Here is a 27714-nt window from a genome sequence, read left to right as displayed (position 1 = left end):
ATAGAAGCGGCATTAAAGCCCGGGATTCTGTTGGCATAGAGCCCATGTAAGCAAAGCCGGCAGGTTGCATGTGTGACGGCTGGGACTGCGCGGCAGAGGCGTCGGAAAAAGGGTTGTTGTTGATTGAGGGAAGGGGCTTCATAGCACCAGCGTTGGGCATCTGAGCGGGGGACATGCCGAGACCGAACTGAGGCATGGGCTGCTGAGGACCCATCGGCTGGTTCTGGGAACCGTGGCGAGCTCTGAACATGTCCTGGACCTGTGAATGAGGTAAGAACGATGATCATCAGGAGGAAGAAGCTCCCACGACAAGGAAAGGGTTAGTGGCCGCGGGGTAGGGAAGGAGAGAGGTATGTGGGAGAGAGAGGGGTGGGGAGGGCAAGTGGGGTTGGGAAAGGCTCACTTGTTGAGGCTGCTGCTGCTGCTGCTGCTGGGGCTGCTGGTTGATGTCCATGCCACTACGAGGTCTGAACTGAGCCTGCTGCTGCCATAGCCTGTTTTGGTCTTGATAAGCGGCGTGTTGGTCTGGCTGCTGCTGGTGCTGAGGGTGCTGGGATTGCTGGGGGTGCTGTTGTTGTTGCTGCTGCTGCTGAAGGAGGGCGGGATTGCTAAAGTTGGGAATCATCTGGTGATACTGGGGAAAGCGATCGGACATTATCCTTGGATGTGGGAGAGAGGTAAAGTGAGGGCAGGGCAGGGCGGGCGAGACCGCGGGCGGCGGCGATGGAGGCTCGGGGGATGCTCTGGACGGGGGACAGCGGGGCGGGGGAGCGGGCGGAGCGGAGAGGAGTGCCTGCTGGTGGTGGGAGGAAACGAGAGCACACAGCGCCAGCCAGGCTGTGGCTGACAAGCGGCTTTGTTTGTCATTGCCTTCTGATCGCAACAAACACTGTCGACACTCGTGGCCACAGCGGCACCCGCTCAGCGACACCTCTCCACTGACTCATTCTCGCGCTACGCTACTCCGTGTAGGCAAATCCTAATATTACCGTACAACGTTTTCCTCCCTATCCTACAACATTGACGGACTTTTGTATCATATAATTAACAAAACTAAACAGCGCGCGATCTACATTAGTATGTGTGTCAGGACAGTCCCAGATGCAGTTACAAATCGTCATCGGCGAGCGAGAGGATGCGTCGCCCCAGGTGTCAGATTGATCACCGAGTCCAAGCTCGAACTACTCGAACTCCCCACGTCCACAAGCAACCGCTCCTCTCCCGCCTTGTCGGGTATCAGGGGTCCAGCTTCCAAAATGATGTCCTCGTCCTCGTCATAGAAGCTCTCTAGACTACTCTCGTCATCATCTCTTCTCAGTAATAACCTTTCTCCCGCCTTCTTGGCCAACCCGAGTCCGGGCGGACCCACCGCCAAAATTCTGTCCTCTGGGTCATCAACATACGGGTCTTCTATCGGTTCTGCCATCAGTCCGCCTTGCTCTTCAATGTCCTGGACCCTCTGCCGAAACCAATACCGCAGCCCAACAGGTATTAACACCCCGACAGCAATAGCTGCCAGAGTGAAGAAATTCCGCCAGCTGATCAGATGGAAATCGTCAGAGCTCGTCATGTCGTCCAATCCACCACCAATCGTTGTGTGTATCACCGTCACTCCGAGAATGCCGAGTGCTGTGCTAATCCAAAATGGGACAATGCCGATGCCGACATGGGGACATAAAACATTGACCACCCAATGAGGAGGCAAAGGTGCAATCCGAAGCACGATGAGGAACGAAATCATGTTTTCCTTGTTCGCTTGAATTTTATCAGCCCACTTGTCCAGCACAGCTTTCCACTTTGGGATAGTCAGAAGAGCAGGTCCGAGTGCCGCTGAAATGAGATAGCAAAGCGTTGCTCCCGTTGCAACGCAGCAACAGGTTAAAGGGAGAGCCCGTGTCACGCCCCATACAGCACCACCAAGGATGGACAGGTACATCGATCCGGGCAACGAAAATGCCTGTAGACTGTAAACATCAAAAGTCATCAGGAGTAGGGCCTCGTGAGATGATGGACAAAGGACGAACAAGAGGTAGGTGATAACATAGCAAACGACGATCCTGTAAGGATAGATGTCGCGGTATTTCTTGAGCAAGCCGTTCAGGTCCTGAAGCTGCGAGAAGGACTTGGGTATCCGCAGCAGTGGGCGGTCCGCGCTGACAATATCGTGAGAAAAACGGGATAAGAGACGGAGCATTGCATGAACTCACTCGTCAAGGGTGGGGAGTGCGATCCAGAGGACGCCGCCCAGTAGGAGCGTGCTGACGAGAAAGATACAGGCCATTTTAAGCGTCGCATGGAGAATGACCTTTCCCGAGGAGGGTCGGGACTGAGAGTTTGGAGTGGTACCATAAGACTGGGAGTCGGAGGAGAGGAGAGGAGAAGTGTTGGAGGAGCGGCGAGAGCTGGAGTCGTCGTCGTCGGCCACGGTGTTGAGGGTGTACATGGAATCGTTTCGATGCGAGGTTCCTAGGTGAGGGTCAAGGACGAGCAGAGGGGGCGGCATGGAAGAGCAGAGTGCAACAGCAGCAAGCAAGATCTATGACCAACGATATATTACTAATCAGAGCCCCTAGTCTAGGGTTACACGCAAACACGGCCAAATACACTACAGCCCGCTGATTGCGCTTGAATGCTTGCCCCGCCAGCGCCGAGCCGTCCTCATCGACACGCGTAGCGAACAGCCAGCCTCTCATAATGATCCCCAATCCGCTAGGCGGCCAGAACGGCGCCCAGCCCCCTTCCTCGCTCCAATCGGCTCTCCAGATGGACCAACGCATGCAGCTGCAACAAGGGATGCCGCCCGCGTCTGGGCCACTCTCCTCCAATGGGAGTGCTCCGAAACGGCGGCGGCGACCTGACGACGATGGCGGAGGAGGAGGAGCCGAGCCGCGTCGATTACGTCGGTCGCATGAGGCGTGTGCGAGATGCAGGAGCAAGAAAATCAAGGCAAGTCCCGTCGGTCTCCCCCGACGGCAACTTCCATCCTCTACCCGTCGCTTCCGCTCATTATCTATCTCCAGTGCGATTCCAAACACCCAAGATGCACGGCCTGTGCGACCGCCGGCACTGTCTGCGAGCAGGAGGACCGCCACCGCCAGAAGCTCACCCCTCGTGGCCTCACGATGCGCATGGAGCAGATGCTGGCCCAGTGCGAGGCCCTTCTCAAACACTTTGTGCAGGATTTTGACATCAACCGCCTCGACGAGTTTCTGGCGCGGCAGGGCATTGACCCCAACTCCATCACTGCCGCCAACCTGTCAGCAGACTTCCAAATCCAGGAGGGCGGCGCGCCCAGACCCTTTCAGATCGATGGCCCGCCCAATCAGCAGCCATCCCCCAAGGCTTACCCTATGTATCACGGCCCGCCCATGCTCCCGCCGTACCCCCACCACATGATGCACTATCCCGGCCCTTATCCCCCGCCCTTGCCCCCCCACATGCAGGGCCCCCCCGGTCTCTATCCACCCTTTCCTGGCCCCTATGGTCCTCCCCCCGCTCATCCTGGCCCTCTCCAGGCCCCGCCTCCCACCTCTGTTCCCCAGCATCAACCACAAGAAGAAGAGCGTCCCTCTCCAGTCACTAAAGGAACAGATCCCAATGGCAACGACCTCTCCAGCCCCGATAATCTCGCCAGAAACTTTGGTGTTTCTTCCAATATCGTCGTCGACCTTAAACTTGCCAGCGATAGAGAGGACCTTGCCGTCGGTTACCACGGCCTTCTCTCTGGCCGCGACAGGAGCATCAGCGAATCCATGAAACCGCGCGAGCCTGCACACTGGGTCGCTTTGTCGCTCCCGCGCAACAGCGGAACAGCATCCCACACACTGTCCCTCACTAACCCTGCCGAAGCCCCTCCGAGCGGACCTTCCATCACTATCTGGTTGCCAAAGGACAGGGTCATGCTCACTGAAATCGTCGATGTCTACTTTAAGCGCCTCAACATTCATCGACCAGTCTACCTGCGCAGGGATTTTGATAAAATTTTAAAGGAAGTATACGATGAAACGACAGTCCCTCATGATCCTGGTCACATTTGCAGCATTTATCTCGTCCTTGCCCTCGGTACTCTCAGCGAGCTCAATCATCGCGCTGTCGACGCGGAACTCGACAAGAAATCCGACGCCAAGGCTCTCGCCTCTGCCCAAAATCTCATGCCGCCTGATTGGCCTACCCCTGACGAGTTCTTTACTCGAGCACTCTCCATCAAACCAGATTTGCGTGTATCCATATCGAGTCTCCAGGCACTAATTCTCCTTCATTGGTATTTGTACACCGAGGTAGGCATATCTCCCATAACATCAGATTTGTGTGTTAACATAAGTTTCAGAGACAAGGTAGAACCCTCTGGCGTCTTGTTGGAAGCTTCGTTCGCTTGTCCATCGAGCTTGGCCTGCATCACGACCCAATGAGTCAATATGTTGCCTCTTCTTCTCCTCAAGGAGGTCCCATGGTACCTTTGTTCTCTGAAGAAGAATGCCAACTGCGAATCCGCCTTTGGGGCATCGTCCTAATCCACGATCGAGGCACATCCATCCTCTTGGGCCGTCCTCTCGCCATCTCTCCCTCGGATACCAATACGCCACCGCCAGTTCGAACCAAGTCCATGCTTCACGATGACTTTTCCGAGCACTTTGAGCTTTCAGGGCCGGTGGCAAATTTCCAGGCCGATGTCATAAACAGCCTTTATACTCCCCAGAGGCTGTCTGCAGACACCATTATGCGGAATGCAACACGAATCATCAAAAGCATGGTCGAGTTCAGGAAGGGATTACCCGAAAAATACAAGTATTATTTCTGCGGCACCGAAGATTGGCCGACGGAGAAGAAGAGCAAACTTGTACAAACAATTACGGAAGATGAAGGCCTAACCCTTCTCAAGCTTGGAATTGCAAGGATCCTTCTCCTTCGTGCTTTGTTCAGTTCCGCAGAGCTCGCCCTTCCTAGCCGCCACAAAGCTCTTATTGATGGTGAGTGTGTGTCTGTATGCCGTCCCCTCAGTTAATGATATTCTTGTGTTCACCAGCTATCATAACTTCTCATAATATAATCGTCATTCACAACCAGCTGATCTCTTCGCCCGATGTTGGCTTCTTTACTTCACCCATCCCTCTGCATATTGCGGCGATGGTCATTTTATTCGGCCACATGTCAAAATGTGAGACTCTACCACGACAAACCGCGCTCGAAGATTTATGGATGGCTTTGGACATGATTCCACGCTTCCGTTGGAGATGGGAACGTAGGGATGCGGCGGGAGGACATCCTCTTATTGCAAGACTTGTAGAGCGAGTTATGAATGTCGACTTACACGCCATTGGTCCCGCGACTCATCCTGTCCTAATTCCCGAGCCGGACTGGGATGAAGATTCTATGGCATCCCCCCGCGCTAACTCTTCGCAGAACACCCCCACCATTTCACATACCGGCTACGGCCAAGGAGGCCCTGTTTCTTATAGTAATGTCCAGCGGCCTATGAATGGCGCGCCTATGGGTCATGTTGGTTCCAACACTGTCAGCGGGAATACTCCGCCCGGAAAAAGGCTTGTAGACATGCCACCTGGGTTGTTTTATCCGTTCTATCCTGAAGCTCCTGTTAACCAAGAAACGCTCCAAGGCAATGGTCACCCACCACCTCAAGCAACTCAAAGTGAACCTCATTCGAGCCATGACTATAGTCACCTTTTGGCTGCCGCTGCTGCTGCTCAAGATGAGTCTTATCACCCGACTTCGTTCATATCAGAAGAGAGAACGCCTCCGCCTCAAGGGCAGACAAATGTATGGATGTCACAGGTCAGCCATTTTTCGTGGTCAAACTGAAAATAAATAAATGCTCAAGTTGAATTTGGTATAGGGACCATCGAGACAAAATGTAGCTCAATTTGTTCATCCTCAAGGACAGTGAACGGGTTTCTTATGGAAACATTTAACATCCAAGGTTCCCCCATCTATGCACACATCGATAATAGCGTTTCTTTTTTTCAATTAATTATATCCTCTTTTTCCGTATCCCTTCGCTTTTTTGTATACTGTTGTGTTCTGCCTGCTCCGTTAATAGTTTCGTTGTGCCCTGATCTGTATTATGTTTGCCTCCTCTTTTTTCTTTTCCCTTTATGCTTTTTTCGACCCTACGGCTCTCTCAGGCTCCTTCTCCTACCTCTCGAAAAATAAAATTTCGAATCGATATTTTTTCTCTCTCTAGTTTTCCGCTGTACACTTGTGTACTACGACCTCGTATTTTCCCTCTTATCTAATAAAAAAAAATTATGTATGCTCGATATGAGTTTTCTGAACATCTGTCACTAGTTGGCAGCCGTATAGATCGGATGGATGGAGTAGGTACTTGGGTCCTGGAGACTAACTTGAAAAGGCTAGTAGTTCTAAATGCTAGATAACCCAGGTCCGTATATACGAAACTAGTTAGACTCATCGCGAAGACTGAGCCAAAAAAAAGGTATTCATCTATTACCAGTACAACCGTGTCTAACTATTCAGTATATACATGCTGATCCAGATGTGAATGAGGGGGGGGGGCATATACAACAGATTAAGGAACTATACAGCTTATTGCGAGTGGTCGAATTCCTGTGTAGCCTATAAAAAACCAGATAGTAAAAAAAGAGAAACTAAAAAAGCGTCTAGAGAGGCACTACTAATTGTGATGTTGCATAAAATTCTAAAACAACTCGTAGCGATATAGTCAATCATATAAAACCGCGAAAAAGACATAAGTGAATCTTGTACGAGTGTGCGATACGGTGGTAGCAATTGAGAGATGATGATGAAAAGAACAATCCCGATTGGACCATAAGTGAAGGCATGCATGTGTACACAATTAGAAAAAAGGGATGTGTGCAAGTTTAGCCAAGGAAAGGCTGTCTAGATTAGTACCAGGTAGATATCAGAATAGAGCAGAAGGATGATGGAAGGATACATCTCGTGGCGTCCTCGTGACGCAAAAGAACATGCGAAGGCTATCCGTTCCAGATGGTCGATGTATAACCACATCATGGAGCGTTCGAAGGGAGAGCAGATAAGGGTTTTGGAATTCAGGGGTTCCAAATGGTCGCAGTTATCACTGGAGTATTTTTTCCATTCTTTCTAGGGCCGTGTCTACGCCTTTGATCAACCGTGTTACGTGTCGAGGGAATAAACGTTTATCGCTCTCCCTGGAGGTTTCAATGACGACGCTTTGATCATTGAGTAGTGCACGTTCCAGGGCAATGGGGAGTCCTAGTGTGATCCGCGTTAACTGGATAGTCAGCCTCGAGCGTCCGAGTATATCGAGATACGAGAGTTGTCTGAATGCATGCTGTACTTCAAGAAGTCTTGAGAGTTCACAATGGAGTGCATGTATACATGTCCGGCATGCTGAGACAAAGATATTGAAAAGGTGAAAATCCGATAAGATAAACAGGACTTACTCAACGCCTTTTCTCGGATCGCTTCGAGAGTAAGTAGTACGGAATTGATACCATCTTCTCCAAGTCTCATTGAAGGATGCATTTCATGGATCGTTTCTATATAAGATAAGTCAGCACAGAACCCTGTCACTGATTTGGTGTTGATACACACTTAATAGGCTTTTGATGACCTCTAAATCACCATCCAAAAAGTCATTAAATACACCAATAACGACGCCTTTGAACGTCTCGTCGGCATGAGTAGATGTGTGCGATGCAAATACGTTATACGTCGAGTCTGACGAACGTGCGTCATACGTTCTTTTTAACGAAGGTTTGCTAAGGACATCATAAGCAACAGCAACCTTCTGAAATGCACGTGTTGCATCAGGGTTGCCAGGAAATTTACTACCAACGGGGATAAGCTAGTGAGGGTAGAGGATGAGGAAGGAACACATACTCTGGATGACAAGCTCTACTGCGGGCGAGATAGGCTCTCCGTAGCGTTATTTTATCGGGAAGGGGGGCGGAGGGCACTCCGAGGATTTGGTAAAGGCAATCGGTAGATAAGACAGTTTGGACAACTTGCGACCGTTCGATTTCAGACTCTGAAGGACCAGAGCAAAGGAGAGGAGGGGACGGAGGTGGGAGATTACGGGGAGAGGAAGGCTCCGCCACCCATGTGAGATATCTGCGCTGGTAGTTTTCAATGTCCTTGTCCTCTTCCTCGTCTACGGGGAGGTGAAAGTAGGTGCTTGCTGTTGGGGAAGATATGAGCAAGTGCTCTGCGAGAAAGAGGGAGACGTACCTGTGTTGAATGCGTAGGACAGCATGGACAGAAAGCAAGGGCGCGGATTATCACATGCCTGCCGTCGCCAAAGATTTATTTGTTCTAATCTAATCTATCCGCCAACGCTCGCTCCTATCTCTTCTGCCAGCCTCCTGGCCGCTCTCGCCACCTCCCCGCGTTCCCCCATCACCGTCAGTCTGACGACCTCTCCTTCCCCAAGGTACTGACTTCCGTTCTCACTCCGGACGGCGCTCAATTCGTACCGACCAAAGGCCCAGTTGAGGATGTGAATCGTTGAAGCTTCAGAATCCTCTTTAATCAATCGAACAAAGCCCTTCACCCTCCATATATTCTCCTTCGATAATGCTTGTAGTGCCTTGATCAATATTTTATGCTCGAGTTCCTTTCCTGTGTGAGAAAGGCCCTCGGAAGCACTGTGTTCATGGTGGCAAGAGTCTGAATGGTGCAGAGGTCTCTCAAAGATGCCACCGCTGTATAATGTTACTGTTTCTACTTCGTCGTGGTGCATGGCGTCGGTTTCTCCTGACGTTGACAAAGACTTGAGGAACAACTGGGTCTGGAGGCCGAAAATCAGAGCGGGATCGACACCGTTGCGGCCTTGACATTTGATTTTCGGAGTAGTGTCGTTGAGTGTGTTCAAATGGTCAATAACCTCATCGAGTTGACGTTCGGACACATGTTCCCATTTGTTCTACGGCATTTTTAGCATAAAACCTGCCAAAAGGCGTTAGAAAACTGACTATGAGAATGATGTCCGTATATGAGGCCTGCATACGTGCAGTAGGGGATTGGTCTTCGTAGCCAATAAAGTTTTCCGCATCGATGACGGTGACGATGGAATCGAGTTTGAGGTCACTGGCCGTCTGCCTTTCGATCTCTCTGATTTGAAATGCAAGCGTTGCTGGGAACGCAGAACCGCTGGCACTTGAAGTGAGTTTGCCTGCAATGGATAAGGGACATTTCCACGAACGAGCACTCGATTAGGATACGATCTGGACGGTACTTGTCTGGAAATCAATGAGTACCCGATGAATGAGTCTAACCAGCGGCCTCTTATACGCACCTCGAATTTCTAGGAGGGCTGTCTGCATCTGGCCCACCAGCACACAGCACCTAGGGGTCGTTCATCCAGTTGCTCGGGACCCCAAGTAAATACACACATGCAGCCGTTGAGGATTTCACTGACACCGGCGAGGCTTGACTCGTTCGCGAGCTTGCTGTCGACTTGGCCATGTCCAACGTCGGTGGGTAATTATCTGAGGAGAACAGAAAACCTCACCTTCGAGATCGCCAAACTCATTCTTGAGCAAGACAGCCTTGTAGCCCGGGGGTAGCTTAGGGAGAAGAGAGAGGATGACGGAGGTCTTCCCTGCGCCCAGAAAGCCAGTGAAGACGGTGATCGGGATGGCGTCGGGCATGTGAAGTGTTATGTTAGTATGAATTTGGATAGACTTTTAGACTGCCACGTTGAACATCATCACTTCCATGCCAGAGGCATCCCTTCGGCCCCTCAGCGCCAGCCTCAGCGCGGCCTCGGTCGCCCGAGTTCACACTATTCTTGCTTCTACCGCCTTTGCCTCGGCCCTCATAATTGGCTCCCTCTTGCACTATAAGAAAATTGTCAAAAATGGCGTCGCCGGCTACCCACACGAGTGGTTTCCATCCGTATCTGCAACGTGAGTGCTCGCTTCGTGATTCCCTGCAGATCCTGATCGAGGATCCGCAGAATTGGTGATTGGTATCCAGAACGGAACATTTTTCAAATCATCATTGCCCTAACTTCCGGCCCTCGCTTTGCTCTCATCTATCTCCAATATTATCTCCAGACCCAACAAACTAAAAACACTATCTGGCCAACTTTTCTCTTCGTTATTGGACTCATTCGTACCCTTGCCTGTGGTGGTTGGGTGTATATTACCTCCAGCGACGACCATGATGCCCATGATGTATTCATGATCTTGTATATTGTCTGTAATATTCCCTGGATGGTGGGAGGTGTATTATCTTCAGGAGGGCGTATGGTTCGAAAAAGACGGTATGAGAATCATTGAATCTTCTCATCTCAATTCGACTCAATCGGGCATGATAGATCTTTGGTTGCCTACGCGTCAGTCACGATCTTGACCCAAAGCCCTGCTTTCTCACCAGTTAACAGTTTCTTCTTTACTATCATTCCACTTGTATATTTCTTCATCCAACACAAAGTTTATCGAATACCGGGAGGTCAGCCCCTGATCAAACTGGTATAGAGCCACTCACCAAATGCTCTGTGCAGCGTATACTCGTTATGCCTTCTTCGAATGGGGCTTGATATTCTTCGACGTGTTTTTCGACTCTATAGCAGAACAAGAGTTCGTTGACGCTGATTTGAGTGTGCGTTCAGCATGCAGCTTCCGAATCGTTCTCACCCAACGTTATTCTCAGATCACTGTAGGAACAGTACAAGTGCAACCGTCAGAAACGTATCTTCGTCTTCATCGTCTCGCCTAGCTTCCACTAACTGGAACAAAATCAGAGAATCATCGAAACTCGCATCACAGTCGGATGCGAAAGCAAATCCATCTGTCAACGGTGAAAAAGTCGTCTCAGTCACTGAGACATCCATTTGGTCCTCTCTATCCGCTTTGGCACCTAGATCATTCATATCCTTCCTGTCTGATGTGTATTTATGTGCGTTAAATGCAATGACTCAACTCGACTTTCATCGATTGACAATAATCGACTTACTAGCCTGCGTCTTTCTGACCCTTTTTACGGCCCTCATCCCGACCCTTTTTTACTTTTCCATCTGGGAGCTGGGATTGGCTGGGACAGAATTAGCTCTTTTTTCTGTTCTCTCTCCTTTTCTTCTTGCACATTCGTCAATATCCGCTTTCGCTGAAAGTCAGACAGGACAGGTCGTTCTTCAGGGGTTGTCGTTGTCCGGTTTATTGGCATATCTTCTTAAAGAGCCTTTAGCGAGGCTGTTAGTTGTGGCACCGGCGGTGCAATTGGCGACACTCGATGCTACAGCTAAATGGACCGAAGCTGACGGGAGTTACCAGGCCATCAGTATGTTCTCTGTGCCTCGAGAGTCGGCACTTTAACTCACATTTATAGTATTTGGTTTGGGTTGGGTCTTGACGTCTTTGTTAAAACATGCCAATCACAGTAATAACCCATGTGCGCTCCTACAAACTAAAAATGAATCTTATTGGCTGACTTTTATGACTCCAGTGTGGCCTTTCATCGATGCCAAGGCAGGTGGATACAACAAAACAGGTCTGGTCCTCGCCATCCTTGCACTCGCGGAACTTGCTACACGACCCCGGGCTCCGAGGGACGACGTTGTGACACTTCACAGGGCAAAAAAGACACACTGGCTTCCTGTTTCTCTTGCACTCGGCAGTCTTGTTTTTAGTATTCATAGCCTACTCGCGGATTCTAGTGCCTTGATTACGTGGTCCTGGACGGGATATGAGAACGGCGCACCTCGAGGCCCTCTGCCTCATGTTCACAGTGCCTTGACAATCGTCGTACAATGCATCGGTCTCGCGATTGGCACCTACGCATCGTCTATCTCTGTTGCTCAATCTTCGGATAGCAAGGAAGTAGCTCAGCAAGATAAGATAGCACATTCAAACAGTGTCTGGACAATCATCTCCCATCCCGGTTTCTATACTTTCGGTGCTACTTCGACCTATGTTTTATACAAGTACAAAAACTGGCCTGGTTATATCGGCGGACTAGGCGTGGCTTTCTTCCTGACATGTGTTACTCCCATTGTCTTCCACCAAATCTGCTTGGTTACGAATAACGGTAAAACACGAAACAATCTAGGACGAACGTTTGGGACTGCATTTCTTGTATACTGTTTAATGATGCTCGCCAATATTTTCACTGTTGCATATGCTTTTGTTCCCGGCGGCGTTTATTTCCGGGAAAGAACTGACCTGTGAGTTTGATCATAGCATGATCGTAAATCGTTGACATTCATTTGAATGGTAGTGTTCTTTTAACTCAAGTTGCACTTTTCTTCCCCATGTTTGTATCACTCAATGGTCGTACGGTACATTCTTCGAAGTCCAAGTCGAGTCTGGAAACAAAAGCCTCCTACATATATCTGCTTCTCGCAGTGACATCGGTTTTATCCGGTCTTGTCACTGTATATAGACTTCCATCTTCGCCGCCACAGTCATTCAGACCTGGACCAAGGATTATACAGGCAGGCATTTGGACGGTACACTTTGGCTTTGATAACGAGGGGCATGACAGTCAAAGGGGAATTCGAAACCTATTGCGAGATATGCAACTAGATATTGTGGGTCTCCTCGAGACAGATTTACAAGTATGTGCTTCTAGCCTTGTTAAATGTTCTGTCGACTGAATTCATGGTCATAGAGTGCTGCCTTTGGTCACCGTGACCTGTAAGTGGTCTGTTATTTATTTCACGGGTGCCCTGTAACTCACCTTCACTAGAACTAGAGTGATAGTTGAAGATTTGGGATATGTGTGTATCGCATCTCTCAGTGTTTCCTTCAAATTGACTTCATAATACTAGAACGTCGACCTTGGACCAGGACCAGGCCAGCACACATGGGGATGCGTCTTGTTGACTAAAGTAAGTACGTGATTGCATTCCAGCGTTCATCCAAACTAATTTCATGGTACACACAAGTTCCCCATTATCCGTTCAACTCATCACCTACTTCCCTCACCTCACGGCGAACTTGCACCAGCGATTAAAGCAGTCCTCGACATTTATGGTACCGAAGTGACCGTGGTGGTGTCGCACAATGGACAAGGTATCATCATAGATTGCTATCGTCCTCGTATCTCGCGTCTGATATGTATGCTTAAGAGGAGGATCCGCTGGATCGTGAACTTCAGAGCACAGAATTGGCACGTATCATGGCGACTTCATATCCCAAGCCTGTTATATTCCTTGGATATGTGGTAACAAAGCCTCATGCATCGCGACGTAAGTTGACGCGGCTCCACCAAGATGTACCATTGATTGTTCTATTATCCTTTCAATCCAGCAAATCCATACGAGATCATGGTCGCAGACGGCCGTGTACATGATATCGACCAAGAAGATACTGATCGTTGGTATGTTCTTCAACACTAACCTAAGCGCTCAGCGCCCGCGGCTCTTCACTGACGTAACTTCCCTCGGTGTTAGGTGCGAGTACATCTTTTATCGAGGGCTGTACCGAACTTCGTATGCCCGAATATCACGAGGCATTATCACTGACACAGAAATGCAAATCGGCCAATTCGTCTTACCTCGTTATGGGACAGGGATAGTGGATGATTCTTATTCAGCAAGATACTCTCGAGCATTCAAGGAGCAGCTACCTGTCGAGCATGTGGGTTCAACTTCCTCTGACTTCAATTGATGTTTTACTCATGTTTGTCAGTGGTTCCCAATGGAGTATTATGGCGGTCCAGGCAAGGGCGGTGTTGACGGGCACTATTATCATGTCTTTGGCACTGTAAGCAAAAATTCTTTTTTTTGTATTTCGCATCATTTGATCTGACGCCTGATAGCCACTCTATTATTTCCTACCGGCGAATGCGACTGTTTGAGTTGTTTCATTCTGATCTTCCAATTGTTCTCTATGTATATCAGGTATTTATAGTGTTGTGATGATAGTCCTTCGTAGAAAATTCCAATGTTTATATTCTACAAACCCGACTCCGGCCAACCGGACTACTGGTGCGGCCTTCCAAGTATTGAATCCACAATTCATGAGTCGACATAGCTAACAATCCAGTACAAGTAGTATTGTTACACTACTAAATAAGTTATTTTCACCCAAGGTATAATTGCTCCAACGACAATCGCCCAAAACAAAAACAGAAACAAAACGTGTCACAACGCAATCGTCGAAACCTTGCTACTTTGATTGCAAGGATCATCCGACGATTTCCCACTGCCACTGTTGAACATCATAGGCCGACGTGCGGGATCAGATGCGAGACTGCTGGAGTGAAGAGGGAGTGATGCGTTCGCAGAATGGTTCTGTTGACGTTGATGGTATAATCTAAGATTGAGGAAAACCCGGGTACCCATTGCGACAGTCATGATAGTGGCGAAAGGCACCGCCGCGGGTTTAATAAGATCAAATTTTGGATCTCTTTGTGCTTGGATACAAAGCACAACGATGTTGGTGGCAGTTATGAGGGCGAAATACAACAAATTGTCGTTGTAGACCTGCCTCCCGATTTTTGACTTGCTCGGACCATTGTTGCCGCGAAATCGGGCAAGAGTGAGCAAGAGGACGCAAGTATCATAAGCTACGGATGAAGCAAAGCTTATGGGCGCCCATGGGGCAACGGGGTGGAGCTGGCAGTTGGACAGAAAAGGAACATCGGGCCCAGTGTCGCCTCTGTATTGGGTTGCAACGGAAATCTGAGAAGACATTAATTGACTGGCCAATATCTGGAAAATCATTACTGCGTACCCAACAGCCAAGCATAAGGAGGTAAAAGAAACCAGCGATGACGCTAACGATCAAGGAGCTACTCCATAACGCTCGGATACGATACCAAAATATAGCTCCAGATGATGCGACAGTGAGCACCGCACCCACGGCACTAGCAGATATGGCGACCTGACAAGAGCGTGTCTGTGCAGCGGTGAAGAAGAGGGACGGCAGTGATGCAATGATCCCAGAGTAACGAAGGATGATAAACCTGCGTCAGAAATTATTTATGAGAAAACTGTCTTTGAGTATAGTAGAACATACTCACCACCATGTTACGGGAGTCTTCCACACATTTTTGTCGTGAGATTTATATAGGGCAATCTCGCTGGGCAACTGCACGAAACTAGTGGCCGCAGAAGGCTTGAATAAATCTCCCACATCATGAGAACAGACTACTTACTAGTCCCATATAATAACGCCGAAAGCGACCGAGGCTGTTATGGCGATCCTAACTATGAAATGACTTCTAAGCCGCCCAATCCGTTGAAAAGAAAGATCTAGCTTACTCAAGTGGGATTGAAGGTCCTGAAATTGGTCCAATGTTAGACCAGGAGGTAGAGGAATCACTGCCGTGCTCATGTTGGGGGATGGCGCAGCTCCGCAGGACGTCTGAAGGATAAGGCATGGTAGATGAGCTTATCGGTTATATATGATCACAGGATGAGACGAAACAGGGCCCGGGATTGATGCAGATGCGTGGTGAGTCTGTTTTGGGCACATCAGTCGAACGATGTAATGAATCAAGAGAATAAACGTACTAGAGCTGCGCGCAGCACTACCGTTGGACTATCCGTCATAATAGACTACAAGCCACATCGTCAAAGAGCCGCCAACGCCGGCGAGTCTCCTTCCTTCTACGTATCCCGTTTACCATAGCAATGACCCAAACTGCTGGAGGGAGCCGCTGGCCCCCCGGTCAGGCTTGGCAGAAGCTTCTCAATGAGAAAGAGATGCCAGATGGCCGTGTTTCGGAGCTTGAAGGGCATGAGGAAACGCCACACGACTTCTTGGACCAATGGCCGTCAGTTTATCTTTAACTCAACGCTCATACTCTAATTGTCACTGCTTTGGGCTTCTGCACCGCCCATCTCTGCTCCTCATCTCTGCTTTCTCTGCTTTGGATCCGAGAAAAACAAGCGCTGATTATGGATCACTCGGGAATTTGGACTGTCGACAGACTGTCGATCTCGCTGCCTGAAATTCCTCAATCATCATCAGTGCCTTCAAAACTCCCACTCCCTACCTGTCATCAGTACAACTGTCTTCCGTCTACCGATATTGCTGATGAGCTCGATCAAGTCACCGTATCCAACTGCAGGCGAGAGTATTATTCAATTGGTCGCTCTTGTTACAGTCCACCGAAGGTGGTAATAATCGTGCGTTGCAATTTTCGACACTATAGCATCGTTGGACATGTCAATCAGTCAATCAGCGGCACGCTCGGTGAATCTATCATGACACGTTATGGGTGTCCACGGGCATGCATTTTTGCTATCAGTGAACTCTGTCATAATAGCCAGATAGGCTCACTCAAATCATCATTCAAACTGTACCTGATTCTTGATGAAGCTTGTAGAGCGCAAGATGTGTACTAGAAGTCTGCCAGTGTGCGTGAAAATGTGCAGGTCATGATTAGAAATTTGATGCCATATATCGAATGTCCGTTAGCGAAAGGGTTTAAAGCCTTTGTCTGACATGGCAGCTGGGTCGCTTCTTGTTTGTTTGAGTCCGCTCTCAATGGATCGATGATCCCGGAGCGCCCGGAAAGTTGTAACTGGAGCGGGTGGCATTGGCATCATTTTTGGGAGTGAGGTCGCGTTTGGTCAGCATTTAGAGAATACCAAAATGAGGCAAGCATCTATCTTTCAAGGTTTCTGATGGTCTATCGAGACTCGAGACAGTCTTTTTTAATAAGCCGAGTTAATTTATGTTCTTATGTAAAATTAACATCTTCACGAACAGGGAAGAACAACTCAACAGTATTTAGAGGAATTCTTGAAACCACCAAAAATCATGACCGGCATCGCCGTACCCCTATCTAAGTCCACAACTAGGCCAGGCCGTTGAAACGCTTCTTTAAGCTCCCACGTAAGCTCATAACTTTTCGGTCTAACACTAGTTATGAGCTTGATTTCTTCGGGATCTCCAACAGAAACGGATTAAGAAGGGAATAGTGCATAATGGAATTGCTAAAGTTCATCATCAAGACACAGGTTTGATGATCATTATGATTATGGTACATGTCTCGCCTTCCCCGTCTTCTCTTTCCACGCCACGCCACGCATAAAGCCATTATCCATCTGAGTCCAGGCCTCGGTCGAACCTAAATCATCCGACACCTTATAAGGCCTGCGGTTCTGTTGGTTTCTTAAGACCTTCCACGCTTGACGTATACCCTAAACCAGCGAGAAAGATGTCTTTCCCGACCGATCCATTCGAACAGCTCCACTATAATATGGTCAGAGGTAACTATAGGCGCTCTTGGATAATGAAACTACGACACTGATGCCAACGGCAAGCCCACCAGACATTCAAGCTCGGCTACGATGCCATCCTGAAAAATCTTGAAAATAATCAAGAAGCCATAAAGTCTGATTTACCCAACTTCCTGGGGTATTGTCAAGCATGGGTAATTTCAATCGACACACACCATGATAGCGAGGTAGGCTTTTGTTCGAAACTTGCACGGCCAAACATGGACTTATTTCTTTGTTATTTTTTAGGAGGAAATTGTGTTCCCATTTCTTAACCAGAAGATGGATTTCGAACCTGAAAAGGAGGCTCATAAGGTCATTCATAAAGGACTTTCTGATATTACGGCCATCGTCACGCAATTCAAGGCAGACCCCTCCAAGTTTGACCCGGATCATCTGAAGGAGAATCTCGTCAAGTTGAAAGACCCACTGGTAAGCGGATTTTGCGTATATATAAACATATATTGACGGGATGTCATTCAACTAGTTCGAGCATCTGGACATTGAGGTTGAACACATTAAATCATCAAAGCTGAAAGAAGTTGGCTTTGGCGACGCCGAACTCAAAGATCTGAACCAACGGCTCGACAAGTATGCTCAATCTCATGGCGACCCTTTCCTCGTCGTACCATATATGAGATCGTTAGTCATTTTTCTTGTATAATATTCAATTGGTATTCATTCTTCGGTCTAGACATACACCCCCGGAGCTAAAAAATGTCTGGCCTCCTATGCCGTGGGTCCTTCGCAAGGTCGTCATCCCTTACGTTCTTGCATGGAAGCATTCAGGGTAAGTCATTAGTTTATCGAGAGAGTCCGGTTGAATTAAAATTTTGACAGATACTGGAAATACGCACCTTATTCCGTCTCATGAGCACACACATTTGTTAACATTGACGTTATTTCGGTGTACACTTTAATCTAGTTTGAATTTATCACATACCCATCTGGTTTCAGCTCAGATAATTAGTGATAAGGCCTTCTGTCCTGGACGTCACCTACCATACACGAGGAAATGGTGGCTTAGTTGTCTGAACATTTCACGGAAGAGAGAATTAATAAACATTTCGTCGCGAGCCGGATAGTCACCAGTCAACCAACATTACGAGTTGGGATTGAGGGTCTTAGCCCGAGATCCCCAGGCGGTGAGATCGAAGCTGGAACGCAGTCGGGTCACCCCAAAAGTGTGGGCTTCGATCACCTATGTTGGCTGACTAGGCTTCCAGTAATAAGGGTTCGGGTGGGTGGGAAATAAGAATAAAAGATGTAGAGGTGCGGAACCGTATAGTAATAGTAGAAGAGATAAAATGTGACGTGTCACTCTAATCATAATTGATCACCAAACACACACGGTCGTCGCTCCGAAAAATCAGCGTTCATTCCTCGCACATTCTTCCACAGCGAGATTGCTTCCGTTCCTGACGTTCCTGAACATACGCGGATATATCCTGATATATCGTACACTCGAAAAAGATGTTCTCACGCTTGTCCGTCTGGTTGCCTCTGGCTGTCAGTTCCGCTGTGCCTATACGTGATTGACCCCCACCAAGCATGATCAGGGTATCATATTTCTTCCAATAAGAAACCGGGAAGACTCGATGGAGGTCAACCAAACCAGAATGTCCTCTCCACTTTCCCCGACTCCCATGGATTCCAATCCTGTATCTATCGCGGAGCGATTGCTCGAGCTTGTCAGGACAACTTCTGAACCGGCAATGAATGACAAGCAGGTCTCCCCTTTCTTACCCTATGATGCCAGATGTGAAGTTGAAGACCTCTGTACTCAACTTATGCGCTCCGTCCTTGGACCCTTAGGTTACACCACACTGTTGGCGGGTAAGAATTGACTCGCCGTTGTCAAGACTTGCCGCTTACAGGACGCGTTAAGAGTCGTGCCAGGAAAGTTCAGCCCTCGGGTTCATTACAGAACTCGGAGTTGCTGACCTTCTCGGGGAAAATGCTATGACAGTCAACGAGATGTCCAATGCACTCGGTGTGAAAGAGAAATACCTGAGTGCGTGCTTTACCGGCTCCCTGTTCCCCAGACTCATCTGATCATCAGAGGTCGCACTGAGTTGCATCACAAAGCACGGGTATTTCGATGAAGTCGACACCGGCTCAGGCTCGCTCGCTTATCGCAATAATGTTTTCTCCAACGTTCTTAAGGCTGATCATCCTACCAGCCTCAGAGATGCGATTGGTTTCATGTGAGTATGTTCCTTCGATCCGTAAGGCAGATAGAATTATCATCTCATTAGGTGCGATGATGGGTTCAAGGCTTCCTCGCAGCTATTGCCAGCTTCAAAAGTGACTGGCTCCAATGGTTCTGACGGTAAAGAAGTTCCAGCGATCAACCTGGCCTTTGGTTTCAAAGACTCTGTTTTCGATTGGCTATCGCGCGAGTCTTGGCGAGGCCGGAGGATGGGTAACGCCATGCAGCAATTGCACCGCGTGGCGAATGAAAATACCGCTTTCGGTATGTATGCTTTCCCATTCGCCGCTCATTCTAAAAACAGGTTTTGACAGATTACGACTGGTCTGCATTGGAGTCACCAATCATCGACGTGGGGGGTGGTATTGGTTCGCTGGAGATGATAATCCTTAGAAACCTCCCGCAGGAGCGGTTTCAATTCGTCGTATTCGACAAACCGGGGACTGTAGAGCAAGGCAAAAAGGTGATTATGGCCAATCTCCTTCTTCTAGTCGAACGCTTTAGCGATTTCCTTATAGGTATGGCAAGGACTATCTGTGCCGGAGACATTTTCTGTTTCCTTTCAAGCTGGAGATTTCATGGCCACGACGTTTGAGGAAACCTCAATTCCTGCCGGAAAATCGACATATATCATCCGGCACGTTTTGCACAACTGGTCCGATCAGGAGGTGCTACGGATCCTCGGACATGTTCGGACAGCGATGTCCCTATATGTGGTTGAAAATCCTTCCATCCAGCCGAAACTTATACTATGTGAAACAATTGTTTCCCTCAATAGCAACCGGTTCGTCCGAGCATCAAGTATGCAGATTATGGCCATGAGTAATGGTTGGCTCCGCACCGATGCCGATTTAATTCGACTATTGGAAGAAGCTGGGTTTTCTTTCCTCCGTTTCCACAGAATGCGAGCAGACGACTCTATCATTGAGGCTACTTTGAAAAGCGGGTAGAACGTTGTAATATATTAGTGTGTATATGTGTTCTGTGGCAATAATATAATCACATGGGAGGCTTTGAATAGTTCTTTGCTAGAATACACGTTACCGGGTTCCGTGTTGCTTACTACCTTCCCATCTTGCATGGTTGTTCTTTCTCCCCGATAGGCAACTCTCGAATGCCATTTATCAAGTGCCATGCTGTGCCATGCGACCACGATTTCGATCATCAGATGGAAAGGTCGGTCAACGACTTAACATATGTTCATGGAGCTCACTTCACAATTCATGTGGTACACTGTGTGGCGCCGGTGATGGAACTGGGATTGCAGCAAACATATTTACATAGGTAGAAGTCGAAGACTTTGATTTTGCTGCAGCCATTTCGATGAACTCTGAGATATGTTCTCTGCCACACACGAAGTTTACATTGCATGTGATAACACTGTTAAGGTATAATTGCCTCAATTATACTATCGGCGGCTCTGAGTCTCTGCGACCTAACAACCGAGAATCCGGCCTTTTCTAATAATAGGACCATTTCCAATTCCGTACGCGTAAGCCCACCGGCCAAAGAAAGGAGCTGCATACTCGTAGTCCTGATGAATCTGTGACTATCAGCCCTGAGAAGCATTTCACACAAAATTAGCTTCGGCTTCGGGTGAGCTGCGGAACGTGTCGACATGGCAGTATAGACATGTTTGAGGATATGTAAAACCTGAGGATCTGACCAATCATGAAGGACATGCCGGATAAGATAGGTGGGCATTCCGGTAGGTAAAAATGTATCGTCAAAATTGTCGGCCATGAAATTGCCTGCTTGGAAAGCAACGGAAAAGTTTATAGATAGTGGTTGTTCTTCCCATACCTTATAAAAAAACTGAGCTTCTCTGGATATAAATTTATATGAATACTTGCCTTTTTAGCGTTTACGATAGTTTCTGGAATGTCGAAAATAACAAATTGGAACGGACTTTCGGAACATTCCTTAGCGAGGGCTAATTCCAAGGAACCGATCCCTCCTCCTATATCAATGATTGGCGACTCCAAGGCAGGCCAATCATAATCTGTAATGGGACAAAATGTCGCATAATCGCGAGTGGTTGTATCAGAAGCGCAATTACGCACCAGTGATGACATTTCCGTTGACCACGCTATGCAGTTGCTTCATAGCATTTCCCATTCGTTTGCCACGCCACGCTTCTTGTGACATCCAGTCGAATAGAGGTCCATTGAAGCCAAAAGCAAGATTAACTGCGACGAGTTCTTTTTCTCCAGGTGCGGCATTTTTTGATGCGGGTAACAAATGCGACGTCGCTTTGAAACCTTCATCACATCTAATAGTCGATAGAAAACAACGAGGTACATGAGGCACGTTATGGATGTACCTTGCTAGGTGCACTTACATGAAGCCGACGGCATTCTTGACACTCGTGGGGTGGGTTTCCTTGAGAACACTTGACAACTCGTTGTTTCTATAAGTCAAAGAACCGCTCGGGCCGACAGCTTCATGGAAGTATCCGTGTCTGGTTAAACAGTTCAACGCAACCTCTGTAAAACAGATCAGGCTCAACCTCTGAATACGAGTAATAAAAAACCCACTCAAATATTTCGCGTTAACGCCAAGGGCATCGGAGATCTCTGACAAGCTCATCGTTGTATCTCCGAGGAGATCAGGTACGCCCAAGGTGGTGATAAAACCCAGCGCTGAACTCTCTTGACAAGATTCTTCGCACAAGAAAGTAGGTAAGTTTTGGGATGCCTTCTATGATATTCACTCACCGGCCAACAGGGTGGTATAGGCTAAAGGGCCTAATACTGTTCGTAGCAGTTGTCCGCAAAGGTCTTCAATCTGGTATTTAGAATCGAAGACTTCCAGAGGAGACAGCGGCGGATTGGATGAGATAGTACTGGCGCCATAAGTTTTCTTGACCAGCTCCAGCAACTGCGATGCAATGAGGATGGGGGCTTCGTTCATCGTAAAAGTCAGAGTAGCATCTACGACCAATCTCCTTTTCTATTCCCAAGTAACAACCCGCAACTCACTTCCTTTTTTGCCTAAGGCACAGCCTCCTAGCACCCGATCTAAATAAGATCTAAATATATCCGGTGTGTCGGAAAGGTCAATCAAATCAACCTTGGCGTGTGGTCACCTGTGGTTTATGTTTGTGACGTTCATGGATTGGTTAGACCTGCCCAACCGCCTGTCGTAAGTATTGCCATCCCGTACATTTTCCGGCACTGAGTAATATCACGGGACACTGGCTTTTGGAAGTGTTCTGAACATATTCTAGACAGCAATGATTTGCAGCCTCAGGGGATCTCAGCTGGCCTGGACCTAAGTATACTATAAGTCGAGCCGGCCATGGACGTCTGGACTGCCATGGGCCGGCTTTAATTTGATCGAGCTCAGGCTCAAGGTTTGCTTGACGTTCTGTCAATTCGAAGCCTCGAGCCCCAGGTTGGTGCACTCTTTGATATCTCTGTCAGACAGACTTGACAACATCTGTTAATTTTCAAGGGCGCGTATCAACACGTATCGATGCACAATCTGTTGTTCATGAGTGTTAATCATCTGAACGCTCGGGTGTACGGTAGCCACAGACTTGAATCAGCTCCGATCTCGGCTTGGGAGCTATAAGAGGCAGTGACTGAGAGAATCTGCAAGTACAACGATAAGTGTATCAGTGTATCCAAATGAGTTTAAGGTCATTCATTATAAGGGGATGGAACTAACTAATTTTGCATTATCCGTTCGTTCTATGCAAGCCGGGCCGGCTCATCAATCAGTATTTCCACATTATGTGATGCATTGAATGTTTTGTGGGCGCTCAGAACGCGATATGAGATGGGTGGGAGTTAGCCCGGCGAGAAGTGGGTTTTGTGGCGTGATTTCATGAGGGGGAAGCGAAGACTTTCTTTGGAAAGAAATGCGGGCACATGATAAGTGCGCGTTGCGATGCTTCTTCTTTGAAAGATGTGAAACAGTGAATACAACAAGAATTACCGCTAATTGAGATTCCAGGCACCCGGCGGTGTGGGATTGTTTGGTAGGGTTGAAGAGTGATCTCGCACTAGCCTGATCCTGGTAGGTGACATTGGCTCGAAATACACTTTTTGGAACATATTCTCAGCCGCTCACCTTTTATATCGAACGCAGCCATGAAACTGATTTCCGATGGACAGCTCACATTCTCCCCCGCACACTCTCCCAGAACTACTACAGCAACGGCGAGGTTCCTCCGCCGGACTGTCCTTCCTCACCAATGATGGCGATGTGGAGCACACAATACCCTACAGCGCTCTCTACGACCTTGCCCGGGACTACGCTCAACGTCTCCTAGCCTTTGGCATCCAACCACAAGGAAGTGACGTCGTCATTGCCAGTTTCGACAATCATAATGACCATATCCTTCTCTTCTGGGCTTGTTGCTTTGGTGAGCCATTTCATCCGCTTTCTGAGAGACACTCACTCATCCTTGCTAGCCGGTATACCCCTCTGTCCTATTCCACCTCTCCACCCAGAGCCAAGCCGGCGCACTCTATTCCTCAACCACCTCCAGACACTCTTCAACAGGCCCATCCTTATCAGCAGTGACATCACCATTTCAATTGTCAAAAGCCTGGTGTCGTCTTTCGAGGCTATCTCCTGGTCAGATTTACAGACCTCGTCGATTGAGCAGCGACCTACGCCTCTGCATGTATACCCTGAATATCAGCCCCAGTCAGATGGTATCGTCTCCTTCATGCTTACATCCGGGTCCACTGGCAATTCGAAAGCTGTGGTTCTACGTCACTCCAATTTTCTGTCTTCTGTTCGCGGAAAGATCAAGCATCACGCCTCTTCTTCATCCTCCAGGTTTTTAAATTGGATAGCTTTCGACCATGTAGCCTGCGTGTCAGAAATACACCTACAAGCTCTTTTGGTCGATGCATGGTGAGAAAATTAGTCTCGTCTTCAACAATACGTGGACTGATGTAAGAAAAAAAACAGGCAATACCATGTGTCCCCTCCAGCTGTCATTCGGAATCCACGTAATTTGCTCGAATGGACGAGTAAATACAAAATCACCTATACGTTTAGTCCCAATTTTCTAATTGCGCAAATTGTTCGCGATCTCTCGGCATCCCCGCCGGCTGGTTCCCTTGATTTAACTTCGGTCAAGGCATTTATATCAGGCGGTGAAGCTGTCCCTGTAAAAACCGCAGTGGAGTTGACCAATATTCTCACACAACATGGTGCTCGTAGGGACGTTCTACGAGCAGGTTTTGGGATGACGGAGACCTGCGTATGTTTCGTTATCCATTCAAATATCAGTCAAGCTCATCGTTTAATCACAGGCTGGATGCATATATGATACTCGCGAGATCTTATGCGACGCTTCCCAGTACCCATCAAAATATCTCTCGCTTGGAACTTGTTGTGACGGGGTTACTATCCGGGTGGTGGATCCACTCACTAATATACCCCGTCCCCCGCTCGAAGAGGGGCAGCTGCAGATTTCTGGGCCGTCAGTATTTCGGGAGTACTATAACAACGCGAAGGCCACTGCTGAATCCTTTGTTGATGAATGGTTCATCACCGGTGACACTGCCGTCATAGACCAAGACGGAAATCTCCATCTTATGGGAAGAGATAAGGACTGTATCAACATAAACGGAGTCAAACACCCCACCGTTGACGTTGAGCATTTTATCGAGGATTCACAAATCGACGGTGTTCCAAGGTCCTATGTTTATGTCTGTCCTATGCGACTGGCCGACGCGGACACCGAAACCTATGGCGTCTTTTATCAGCACGATCTTCTTATCGAGAATGAAATTTCCATCGAGGGACTTTCCCGTATCTTGGGGACGAACCGTGCCCTCAAGACCTCTTGTACTCTCTTCTGCTCTCAAGCTCCTCATGTTGTGCTTCCTTTACCCAGAGCTGCCTTCGTTAAAACCGCCCTCGGAAAGGTTTCCCGATCTTTCCTTGCAAATGCTTATCTCAAGGGGAATTATGAGGATATCGAACAGAAACTCAAGGAGGTCGAGGCAAGCTTGAAGGGTGAATGTACAGAACAAGCCACTCGTACGGAAGGAATCATTTTCGAGGCCATATCTGAATTATTCGACGTTCCTTCCGACGAACTAAAGCGCGAAATGAGCCTATTCGATCTCGGAGCTTCATCTATGCATGTGATACAACTCAAACAGCTTCTCCAAGAGCGTTTGAGTATACCAGAGATTCCTACTATTGAAATGCTTAGGAGACCCGAGATACATGAACTGGCGTCCTTCCTCGACACGATTCTTGCTCGCGGCAGCCGTAGCGACGTCCCATACGACCCCCTTGTTCTTTTGAATCCCCATGGCTCCAAGCCACCCTTATTCCTAATTCACCCTGGAGTCGGCGAAATCCTCATCTTCATGAAGCTGGCTAAGATTCTGGAGGACGATCGGCCAATATACGCCTTGCGTGCGCGGGGTTTTGATGACCAAGATAAACCATTTGGCACCTTTGAAGAAATGGTTGATTGTTATACGGGTCGCATAGTTGACACCTACCCTCGAGGACCTTACTATATCGCTGGGTACAGCTTTGGAGGGGCAGTTGCCTTCGAGATCACCAAAAAGCTGGAAATCCAGGGCAGACGTGTCGCTTGGACCGGTATTCTGAACTTGCCTCCGGAGATCCAGTTCCGTATGAAGGAACTCGTCTGGATCGAGGTTCTCATCAACCTCCTCACGTTCCTAGCCCTTATTCCAACAAACGCTTTTGAGGATGTTAAGCAGAATGTTTTCGAAACCTTCCCTGAACTCCAAGGGGCGGATACAGAGCCCTCATCTTCCGAAGAGATAATCAAATATCTCTTCTCTCTCTCCGACCGACATCGTTTGGATGAACTCCAGCTCAACATGCATGAGTTTAGGAGGTGGGTCAATGTTGCGTACCAGATCACCAATTCTGGACGTACCTACCTCGCCCAAGGCTCCATTGCGCCGGCACTAATGACAGTCTTCTGTGCTATCCCTCTGCCCTCTCTTGGTACTCGATATGAATACAAATCGGAACGTCTAGCGCGTTGGGAGGGGTTCAATCAATCCCGATTCGAACTCGTTGATGTGGATGGGGAGCACTACACAATGATTTCTGAGGATCACGTCGTCTCTTTCGCGGAGAAGCTTCGGGCAGTTCTTGCTCGTGCCACGTATCTTTTGGACCTCCCACCGCAATTAGACACGGCCGTCGTCGACTTCTCTCCTTCTCAGGATTCGAAGGCTTGCTCGGAGAGATTACTCCAAGCACTCGAGCAAGTCGGCTTCGGGATCCTGGTTAACGTTCCCGAGTTTGAAAAACCCTTCCAACAAGAGATACTTGCCTTTGCCCAACAACTTTTTTCCAAACCGCAAGAGTGGAAGGATTCATTGAGCGTACTAAACTCTTCCGCTTTCCGAGGTTATTTCCGCGCGGACAACCAGGTATTTGATATCAGTATACCTACTTGATATTTTTAAATAACTTGCTTCAGGTCGTGACAGAAGGCTATCTCTTCGGAGCGGAAGCTGAATGTACAGACCTACACCAAGGTATATTAATCTAAGTCTCGGTGATTACTTTTCTAATTAAACCTGTTTTGTCAGGTCCCAACCAGTGGCCAAGAGAAGCCGACCTCCCCAACTTTCACGCGAACATGGACCTTATTTTCCAGAAATACCAAGACCTTAGTCTCGAATTGAACGACCGCGTTTGTAACGCTCTCGAAATACCTACTTCTGCCATCACCTCTTACCTTCGCGGCGATAATGTTACTTTCCGATCTGGCTTGTGGTCCCACTTTCTCGCTTCCGAGGCTCGAGTTGAAGACGGCCCAGTGGAAGTTCACGAGTATCATGATATGGATAGTTTTATTAGTTTAATGATTCAATCAGGCCCTGGATTACAAGTCAAGAACAGGGAGGGGAAGTGGATTGATGTTCCTCATATCCCTGGAAGCGTCATATGTATGGTTGGTATGTACCCTCTTTTTTGACAAAAGAGTGTGCCGGTGCTAATGTGGTATAATACAGGAACGCAATTAACGCGTTTGACAGGCGGACGTCTAATCGAAACGTCTTACCGTATTGACCCCTCCGGCTGCCAGAATAGGTTCGCCGACCTAGATTTCATTTGTGACGTCAAACATAATCTCATCTCACATTTACAGATATACTATTCCTTATGCGTTATCGACTATGCCTGACAAGACTGTCATAGTTCATCCCCGATTGGAATGATCCCCAGTCCCATCACCTGTGGGGTAAAGTTTGAGCAGGTGATAAAAGGATCTATGAAATAATGTTAGTAATGCATTAAGTTTGTTTGATGGTATATAGGCCCTGTAAATGTTGTTGCCCTTGTACATTAGTACTCTGTTTGTACTCTG

The 27714-nt window shown here is 48.2% G+C and overlaps 11 protein-coding genes across 11 annotated transcripts; 5 read left to right on the top strand and 6 right to left on the bottom strand.

Annotated features, from left to right (window-relative positions):
- Positions 1-286: 286 nt before the first annotated feature.
- On the bottom strand, positions 287-655 carry AGABI2DRAFT_116089 (hypothetical protein; the record flags this gene model as incomplete). The annotated part of the gene is made up of 1 exon (XM_006459074.1): positions 287-655. The coding sequence occupies one exon, from the start codon at positions 653-655 to the stop codon at positions 287-289; it is 369 nt and encodes a 122-aa protein (XP_006459137.1).
- Positions 656-1117: 462 nt separating this feature from the next.
- AGABI2DRAFT_65264 (hypothetical protein) lies at positions 1118-2443 on the bottom strand (the record flags this gene model as incomplete). Its single annotated transcript, XM_006459073.1, has 3 exons — positions 1118-1964; positions 2025-2153; positions 2208-2443. The coding sequence occupies 3 exons, from the start codon at positions 2441-2443 to the stop codon at positions 1118-1120; spliced, it is 1212 nt and encodes a 403-aa protein (XP_006459136.1).
- A 92-nt stretch (positions 2444-2535) lies between these two features.
- AGABI2DRAFT_201123 (hypothetical protein) lies at positions 2536-5966 on the top strand. The gene is made up of 5 exons (XM_006459072.1): positions 2536-2946; positions 3021-4277; positions 4328-4967; positions 5024-5790; positions 5852-5966. Exons 1-5 carry the CDS (start codon positions 2695-2697, stop codon positions 5900-5902), a joined length of 2967 nt encoding a protein of 988 aa, XP_006459135.1. The 5' UTR covers positions 2536-2694; the 3' UTR covers positions 5903-5966.
- A 1106-nt stretch (positions 5967-7072) lies between these two features.
- On the bottom strand, positions 7073-8233 carry AGABI2DRAFT_183915 (hypothetical protein; the record flags this gene model as incomplete). Its single annotated transcript, XM_006459071.1, has 5 exons — positions 7073-7368; positions 7422-7517; positions 7573-7808; positions 7861-8158; positions 8209-8233. 5 exons carry the CDS (start codon positions 8231-8233, stop codon positions 7073-7075), a joined length of 951 nt encoding a protein of 316 aa, XP_006459134.1.
- Positions 8234-8302: 69 nt separating this feature from the next.
- On the bottom strand, positions 8303-9629 carry AGABI2DRAFT_66597 (hypothetical protein; the record flags this gene model as incomplete). The annotated part of the gene is made up of 7 exons (XM_006459070.1): positions 8303-8598; positions 8680-8902; positions 8952-9129; positions 9182-9218; positions 9275-9324; positions 9372-9412; positions 9486-9629. 7 exons carry the CDS (start codon positions 9627-9629, stop codon positions 8303-8305), a joined length of 969 nt encoding a protein of 322 aa, XP_006459133.1.
- Positions 9630-9684: 55 nt separating this feature from the next.
- AGABI2DRAFT_201115 (hypothetical protein) lies at positions 9685-13853 on the top strand. Its single transcript, XM_006459069.1, has 19 exons — positions 9685-9887; positions 9938-10246; positions 10343-10434; positions 10487-10588; positions 10636-10881; positions 10942-11262; positions 11311-11373; positions 11428-11774; positions 11820-12145; positions 12199-12538; positions 12592-12617; positions 12670-12700; positions 12752-12811; positions 12869-12995; positions 13052-13171; positions 13233-13302; positions 13376-13562; positions 13614-13688; positions 13744-13853. The coding sequence occupies exons 1-19, from the start codon at positions 9697-9699 to the stop codon at positions 13780-13782; spliced, it is 3072 nt and encodes a 1023-aa protein (XP_006459132.1). The 5' UTR covers positions 9685-9696; the 3' UTR covers positions 13783-13853.
- On the bottom strand, positions 13848-15293 carry AGABI2DRAFT_191187 (hypothetical protein). Its single transcript, XM_006459068.1, has 5 exons — positions 15191-15293; positions 15085-15136; positions 14950-15027; positions 14661-14892; positions 13848-14608 (listed from the first exon to the last, which is right to left on the bottom strand). Exons 1-5 carry the CDS (start codon positions 15261-15263, stop codon positions 14069-14071), a joined length of 975 nt encoding a protein of 324 aa, XP_006459131.1. The 5' UTR covers positions 15264-15293; the 3' UTR covers positions 13848-14068.
- A 1760-nt stretch (positions 15294-17053) lies between these two features.
- AGABI2DRAFT_134651 (hypothetical protein) lies at positions 17054-18399 on the top strand. Its single transcript, XM_006459067.1, has 6 exons — positions 17054-17149; positions 17204-17346; positions 17408-17590; positions 17646-17800; positions 17853-17948; positions 17999-18399. Exons 1-6 carry the CDS (start codon positions 17098-17100, stop codon positions 18030-18032), a joined length of 663 nt encoding a protein of 220 aa, XP_006459130.1. The 5' UTR covers positions 17054-17097; the 3' UTR covers positions 18033-18399.
- Positions 18400-18531: 132 nt separating this feature from the next.
- On the top strand, positions 18532-20381 carry AGABI2DRAFT_134649 (hypothetical protein). Its single transcript, XM_006459066.1, has 7 exons — positions 18532-18651; positions 18705-18994; positions 19047-19172; positions 19221-19365; positions 19417-19634; positions 19685-19833; positions 19889-20381. Exons 2-7 carry the CDS (start codon positions 18949-18951, stop codon positions 20318-20320), a joined length of 1116 nt encoding a protein of 371 aa, XP_006459129.1. The 5' UTR covers positions 18532-18651; positions 18705-18948; the 3' UTR covers positions 20321-20381.
- Positions 20382-20753: 372 nt separating this feature from the next.
- On the bottom strand, positions 20754-22283 carry AGABI2DRAFT_116080 (hypothetical protein; the record flags this gene model as incomplete). Its single annotated transcript, XM_006459065.1, has 6 exons — positions 20754-21173; positions 21239-21372; positions 21434-21642; positions 21712-21856; positions 21908-22033; positions 22088-22283. The coding sequence occupies 6 exons, from the start codon at positions 22281-22283 to the stop codon at positions 20754-20756; spliced, it is 1230 nt and encodes a 409-aa protein (XP_006459128.1).
- A 1210-nt stretch (positions 22284-23493) lies between these two features.
- On the top strand, positions 23494-27708 carry AGABI2DRAFT_201112 (hypothetical protein). Its single transcript, XM_006459064.1, has 8 exons — positions 23494-23742; positions 23792-24242; positions 24300-24594; positions 24647-26770; positions 26821-26878; positions 26933-27301; positions 27359-27437; positions 27496-27708. Exons 2-8 carry the CDS (start codon positions 24052-24054, stop codon positions 27563-27565), a joined length of 3186 nt encoding a protein of 1061 aa, XP_006459127.1. The 5' UTR covers positions 23494-23742; positions 23792-24051; the 3' UTR covers positions 27566-27708.
- The last annotated feature ends 6 nt before the right edge of the window (positions 27709-27714 follow it).

The sequence above is a fragment of the Agaricus bisporus genome, assembly GCF_000300575.1.
Source record: "Agaricus bisporus var. bisporus H97 unplaced genomic scaffold AGABI2scaffold_3, whole genome shotgun sequence".
Classification (NCBI taxonomy): Eukaryota; Fungi; Basidiomycota; class Agaricomycetes; order Agaricales; family Agaricaceae; genus Agaricus; species Agaricus bisporus.
Note: the sequence above shows the minus strand (reverse complement) of the source record. Positions and strands in the feature narration are given on the sequence as shown.

Bases quoted from the DNA above. Each gene is read 5' to 3' on its own strand.
- AGABI2DRAFT_201123 (XM_006459072.1), top strand. From the start codon at position 2,695: ATGATCCCCAATCCGCTAGGCGGCCAGAACGGCGCCCAGCCCCCTTCC. The intron at 4,968-5,023 runs GTGAGTGTGTGT...TGTGTTCACCAG, and splicing joins CCACAAAGCTCTTATTGATG to CTATCATAACTTCTCATAAT. The intron at 5,791-5,851 runs GTCAGCCATTTT...AATTTGGTATAG, and splicing joins CAAATGTATGGATGTCACAG to GGACCATCGAGACAAAATGT.
- AGABI2DRAFT_201115 (XM_006459069.1), top strand. From the start codon at position 9,697: ATGCCAGAGGCATCCCTTCGGCCCCTCAGCGCCAGCCTCAGCGCGGCC. The intron at 12,996-13,051 runs GTATCATCATAG...TGTATGCTTAAG, and splicing joins GGTGTCGCACAATGGACAAG to AGGAGGATCCGCTGGATCGT. The intron at 13,563-13,613 runs GTGGGTTCAACT...CATGTTTGTCAG, and splicing joins AGCAGCTACCTGTCGAGCAT to TGGTTCCCAATGGAGTATTA.
- AGABI2DRAFT_191187 (XM_006459068.1), bottom strand. From the start codon at position 15,263: ATGAGCACGGCAGTGATTCCTCTACCTCCTGGTCTAACATTGGACCAA. The intron at 15,028-15,084 runs GTAAGTAGTCTG...TGCGGCCACTAG, and splicing joins GGCGTTATTATATGGGACTA to TTTCGTGCAGTTGCCCAGCG. The intron at 14,609-14,660 runs GTACGCAGTAAT...ATGTCTTCTCAG, and splicing joins TCCTTATGCTTGGCTGTTGG to ATTTCCGTTGCAACCCAATA.
- AGABI2DRAFT_134651 (XM_006459067.1), top strand. From the start codon at position 17,098: ATGTCTTTCCCGACCGATCCATTCGAACAGCTCCACTATAATATGGTC. The intron at 17,347-17,407 runs GTAGGCTTTTGT...GTTATTTTTTAG, and splicing joins ACACACACCATGATAGCGAG to GAGGAAATTGTGTTCCCATT. The intron at 17,591-17,645 runs GTAAGCGGATTT...TCATTCAACTAG, and splicing joins TCAAGTTGAAAGACCCACTG to TTCGAGCATCTGGACATTGA.
- AGABI2DRAFT_134649 (XM_006459066.1), top strand. From the start codon at position 18,949: ATGCGCTCCGTCCTTGGACCCTTAGGTTACACCACACTGTTGGCGG. The intron at 19,366-19,416 runs GTGAGTATGTTC...TCATCTCATTAG, and splicing joins AGAGATGCGATTGGTTTCAT to GTGCGATGATGGGTTCAAGG. The intron at 19,635-19,684 runs GTATGTATGCTT...AGGTTTTGACAG, and splicing joins GAATGAAAATACCGCTTTCG to ATTACGACTGGTCTGCATTG.
- AGABI2DRAFT_201112 (XM_006459064.1), top strand. From the start codon at position 24,052: ATGCTTACATCCGGGTCCACTGGCAATTCGAAAGCTGTGGTTCTACGT. The intron at 24,595-24,646 runs GTATGTTTCGTT...GTTTAATCACAG, and splicing joins TTGGGATGACGGAGACCTGC to GCTGGATGCATATATGATAC. The intron at 27,302-27,358 runs GTATGTACCCTC...GGTATAATACAG, and splicing joins AAGCGTCATATGTATGGTTG to GAACGCAATTAACGCGTTTG.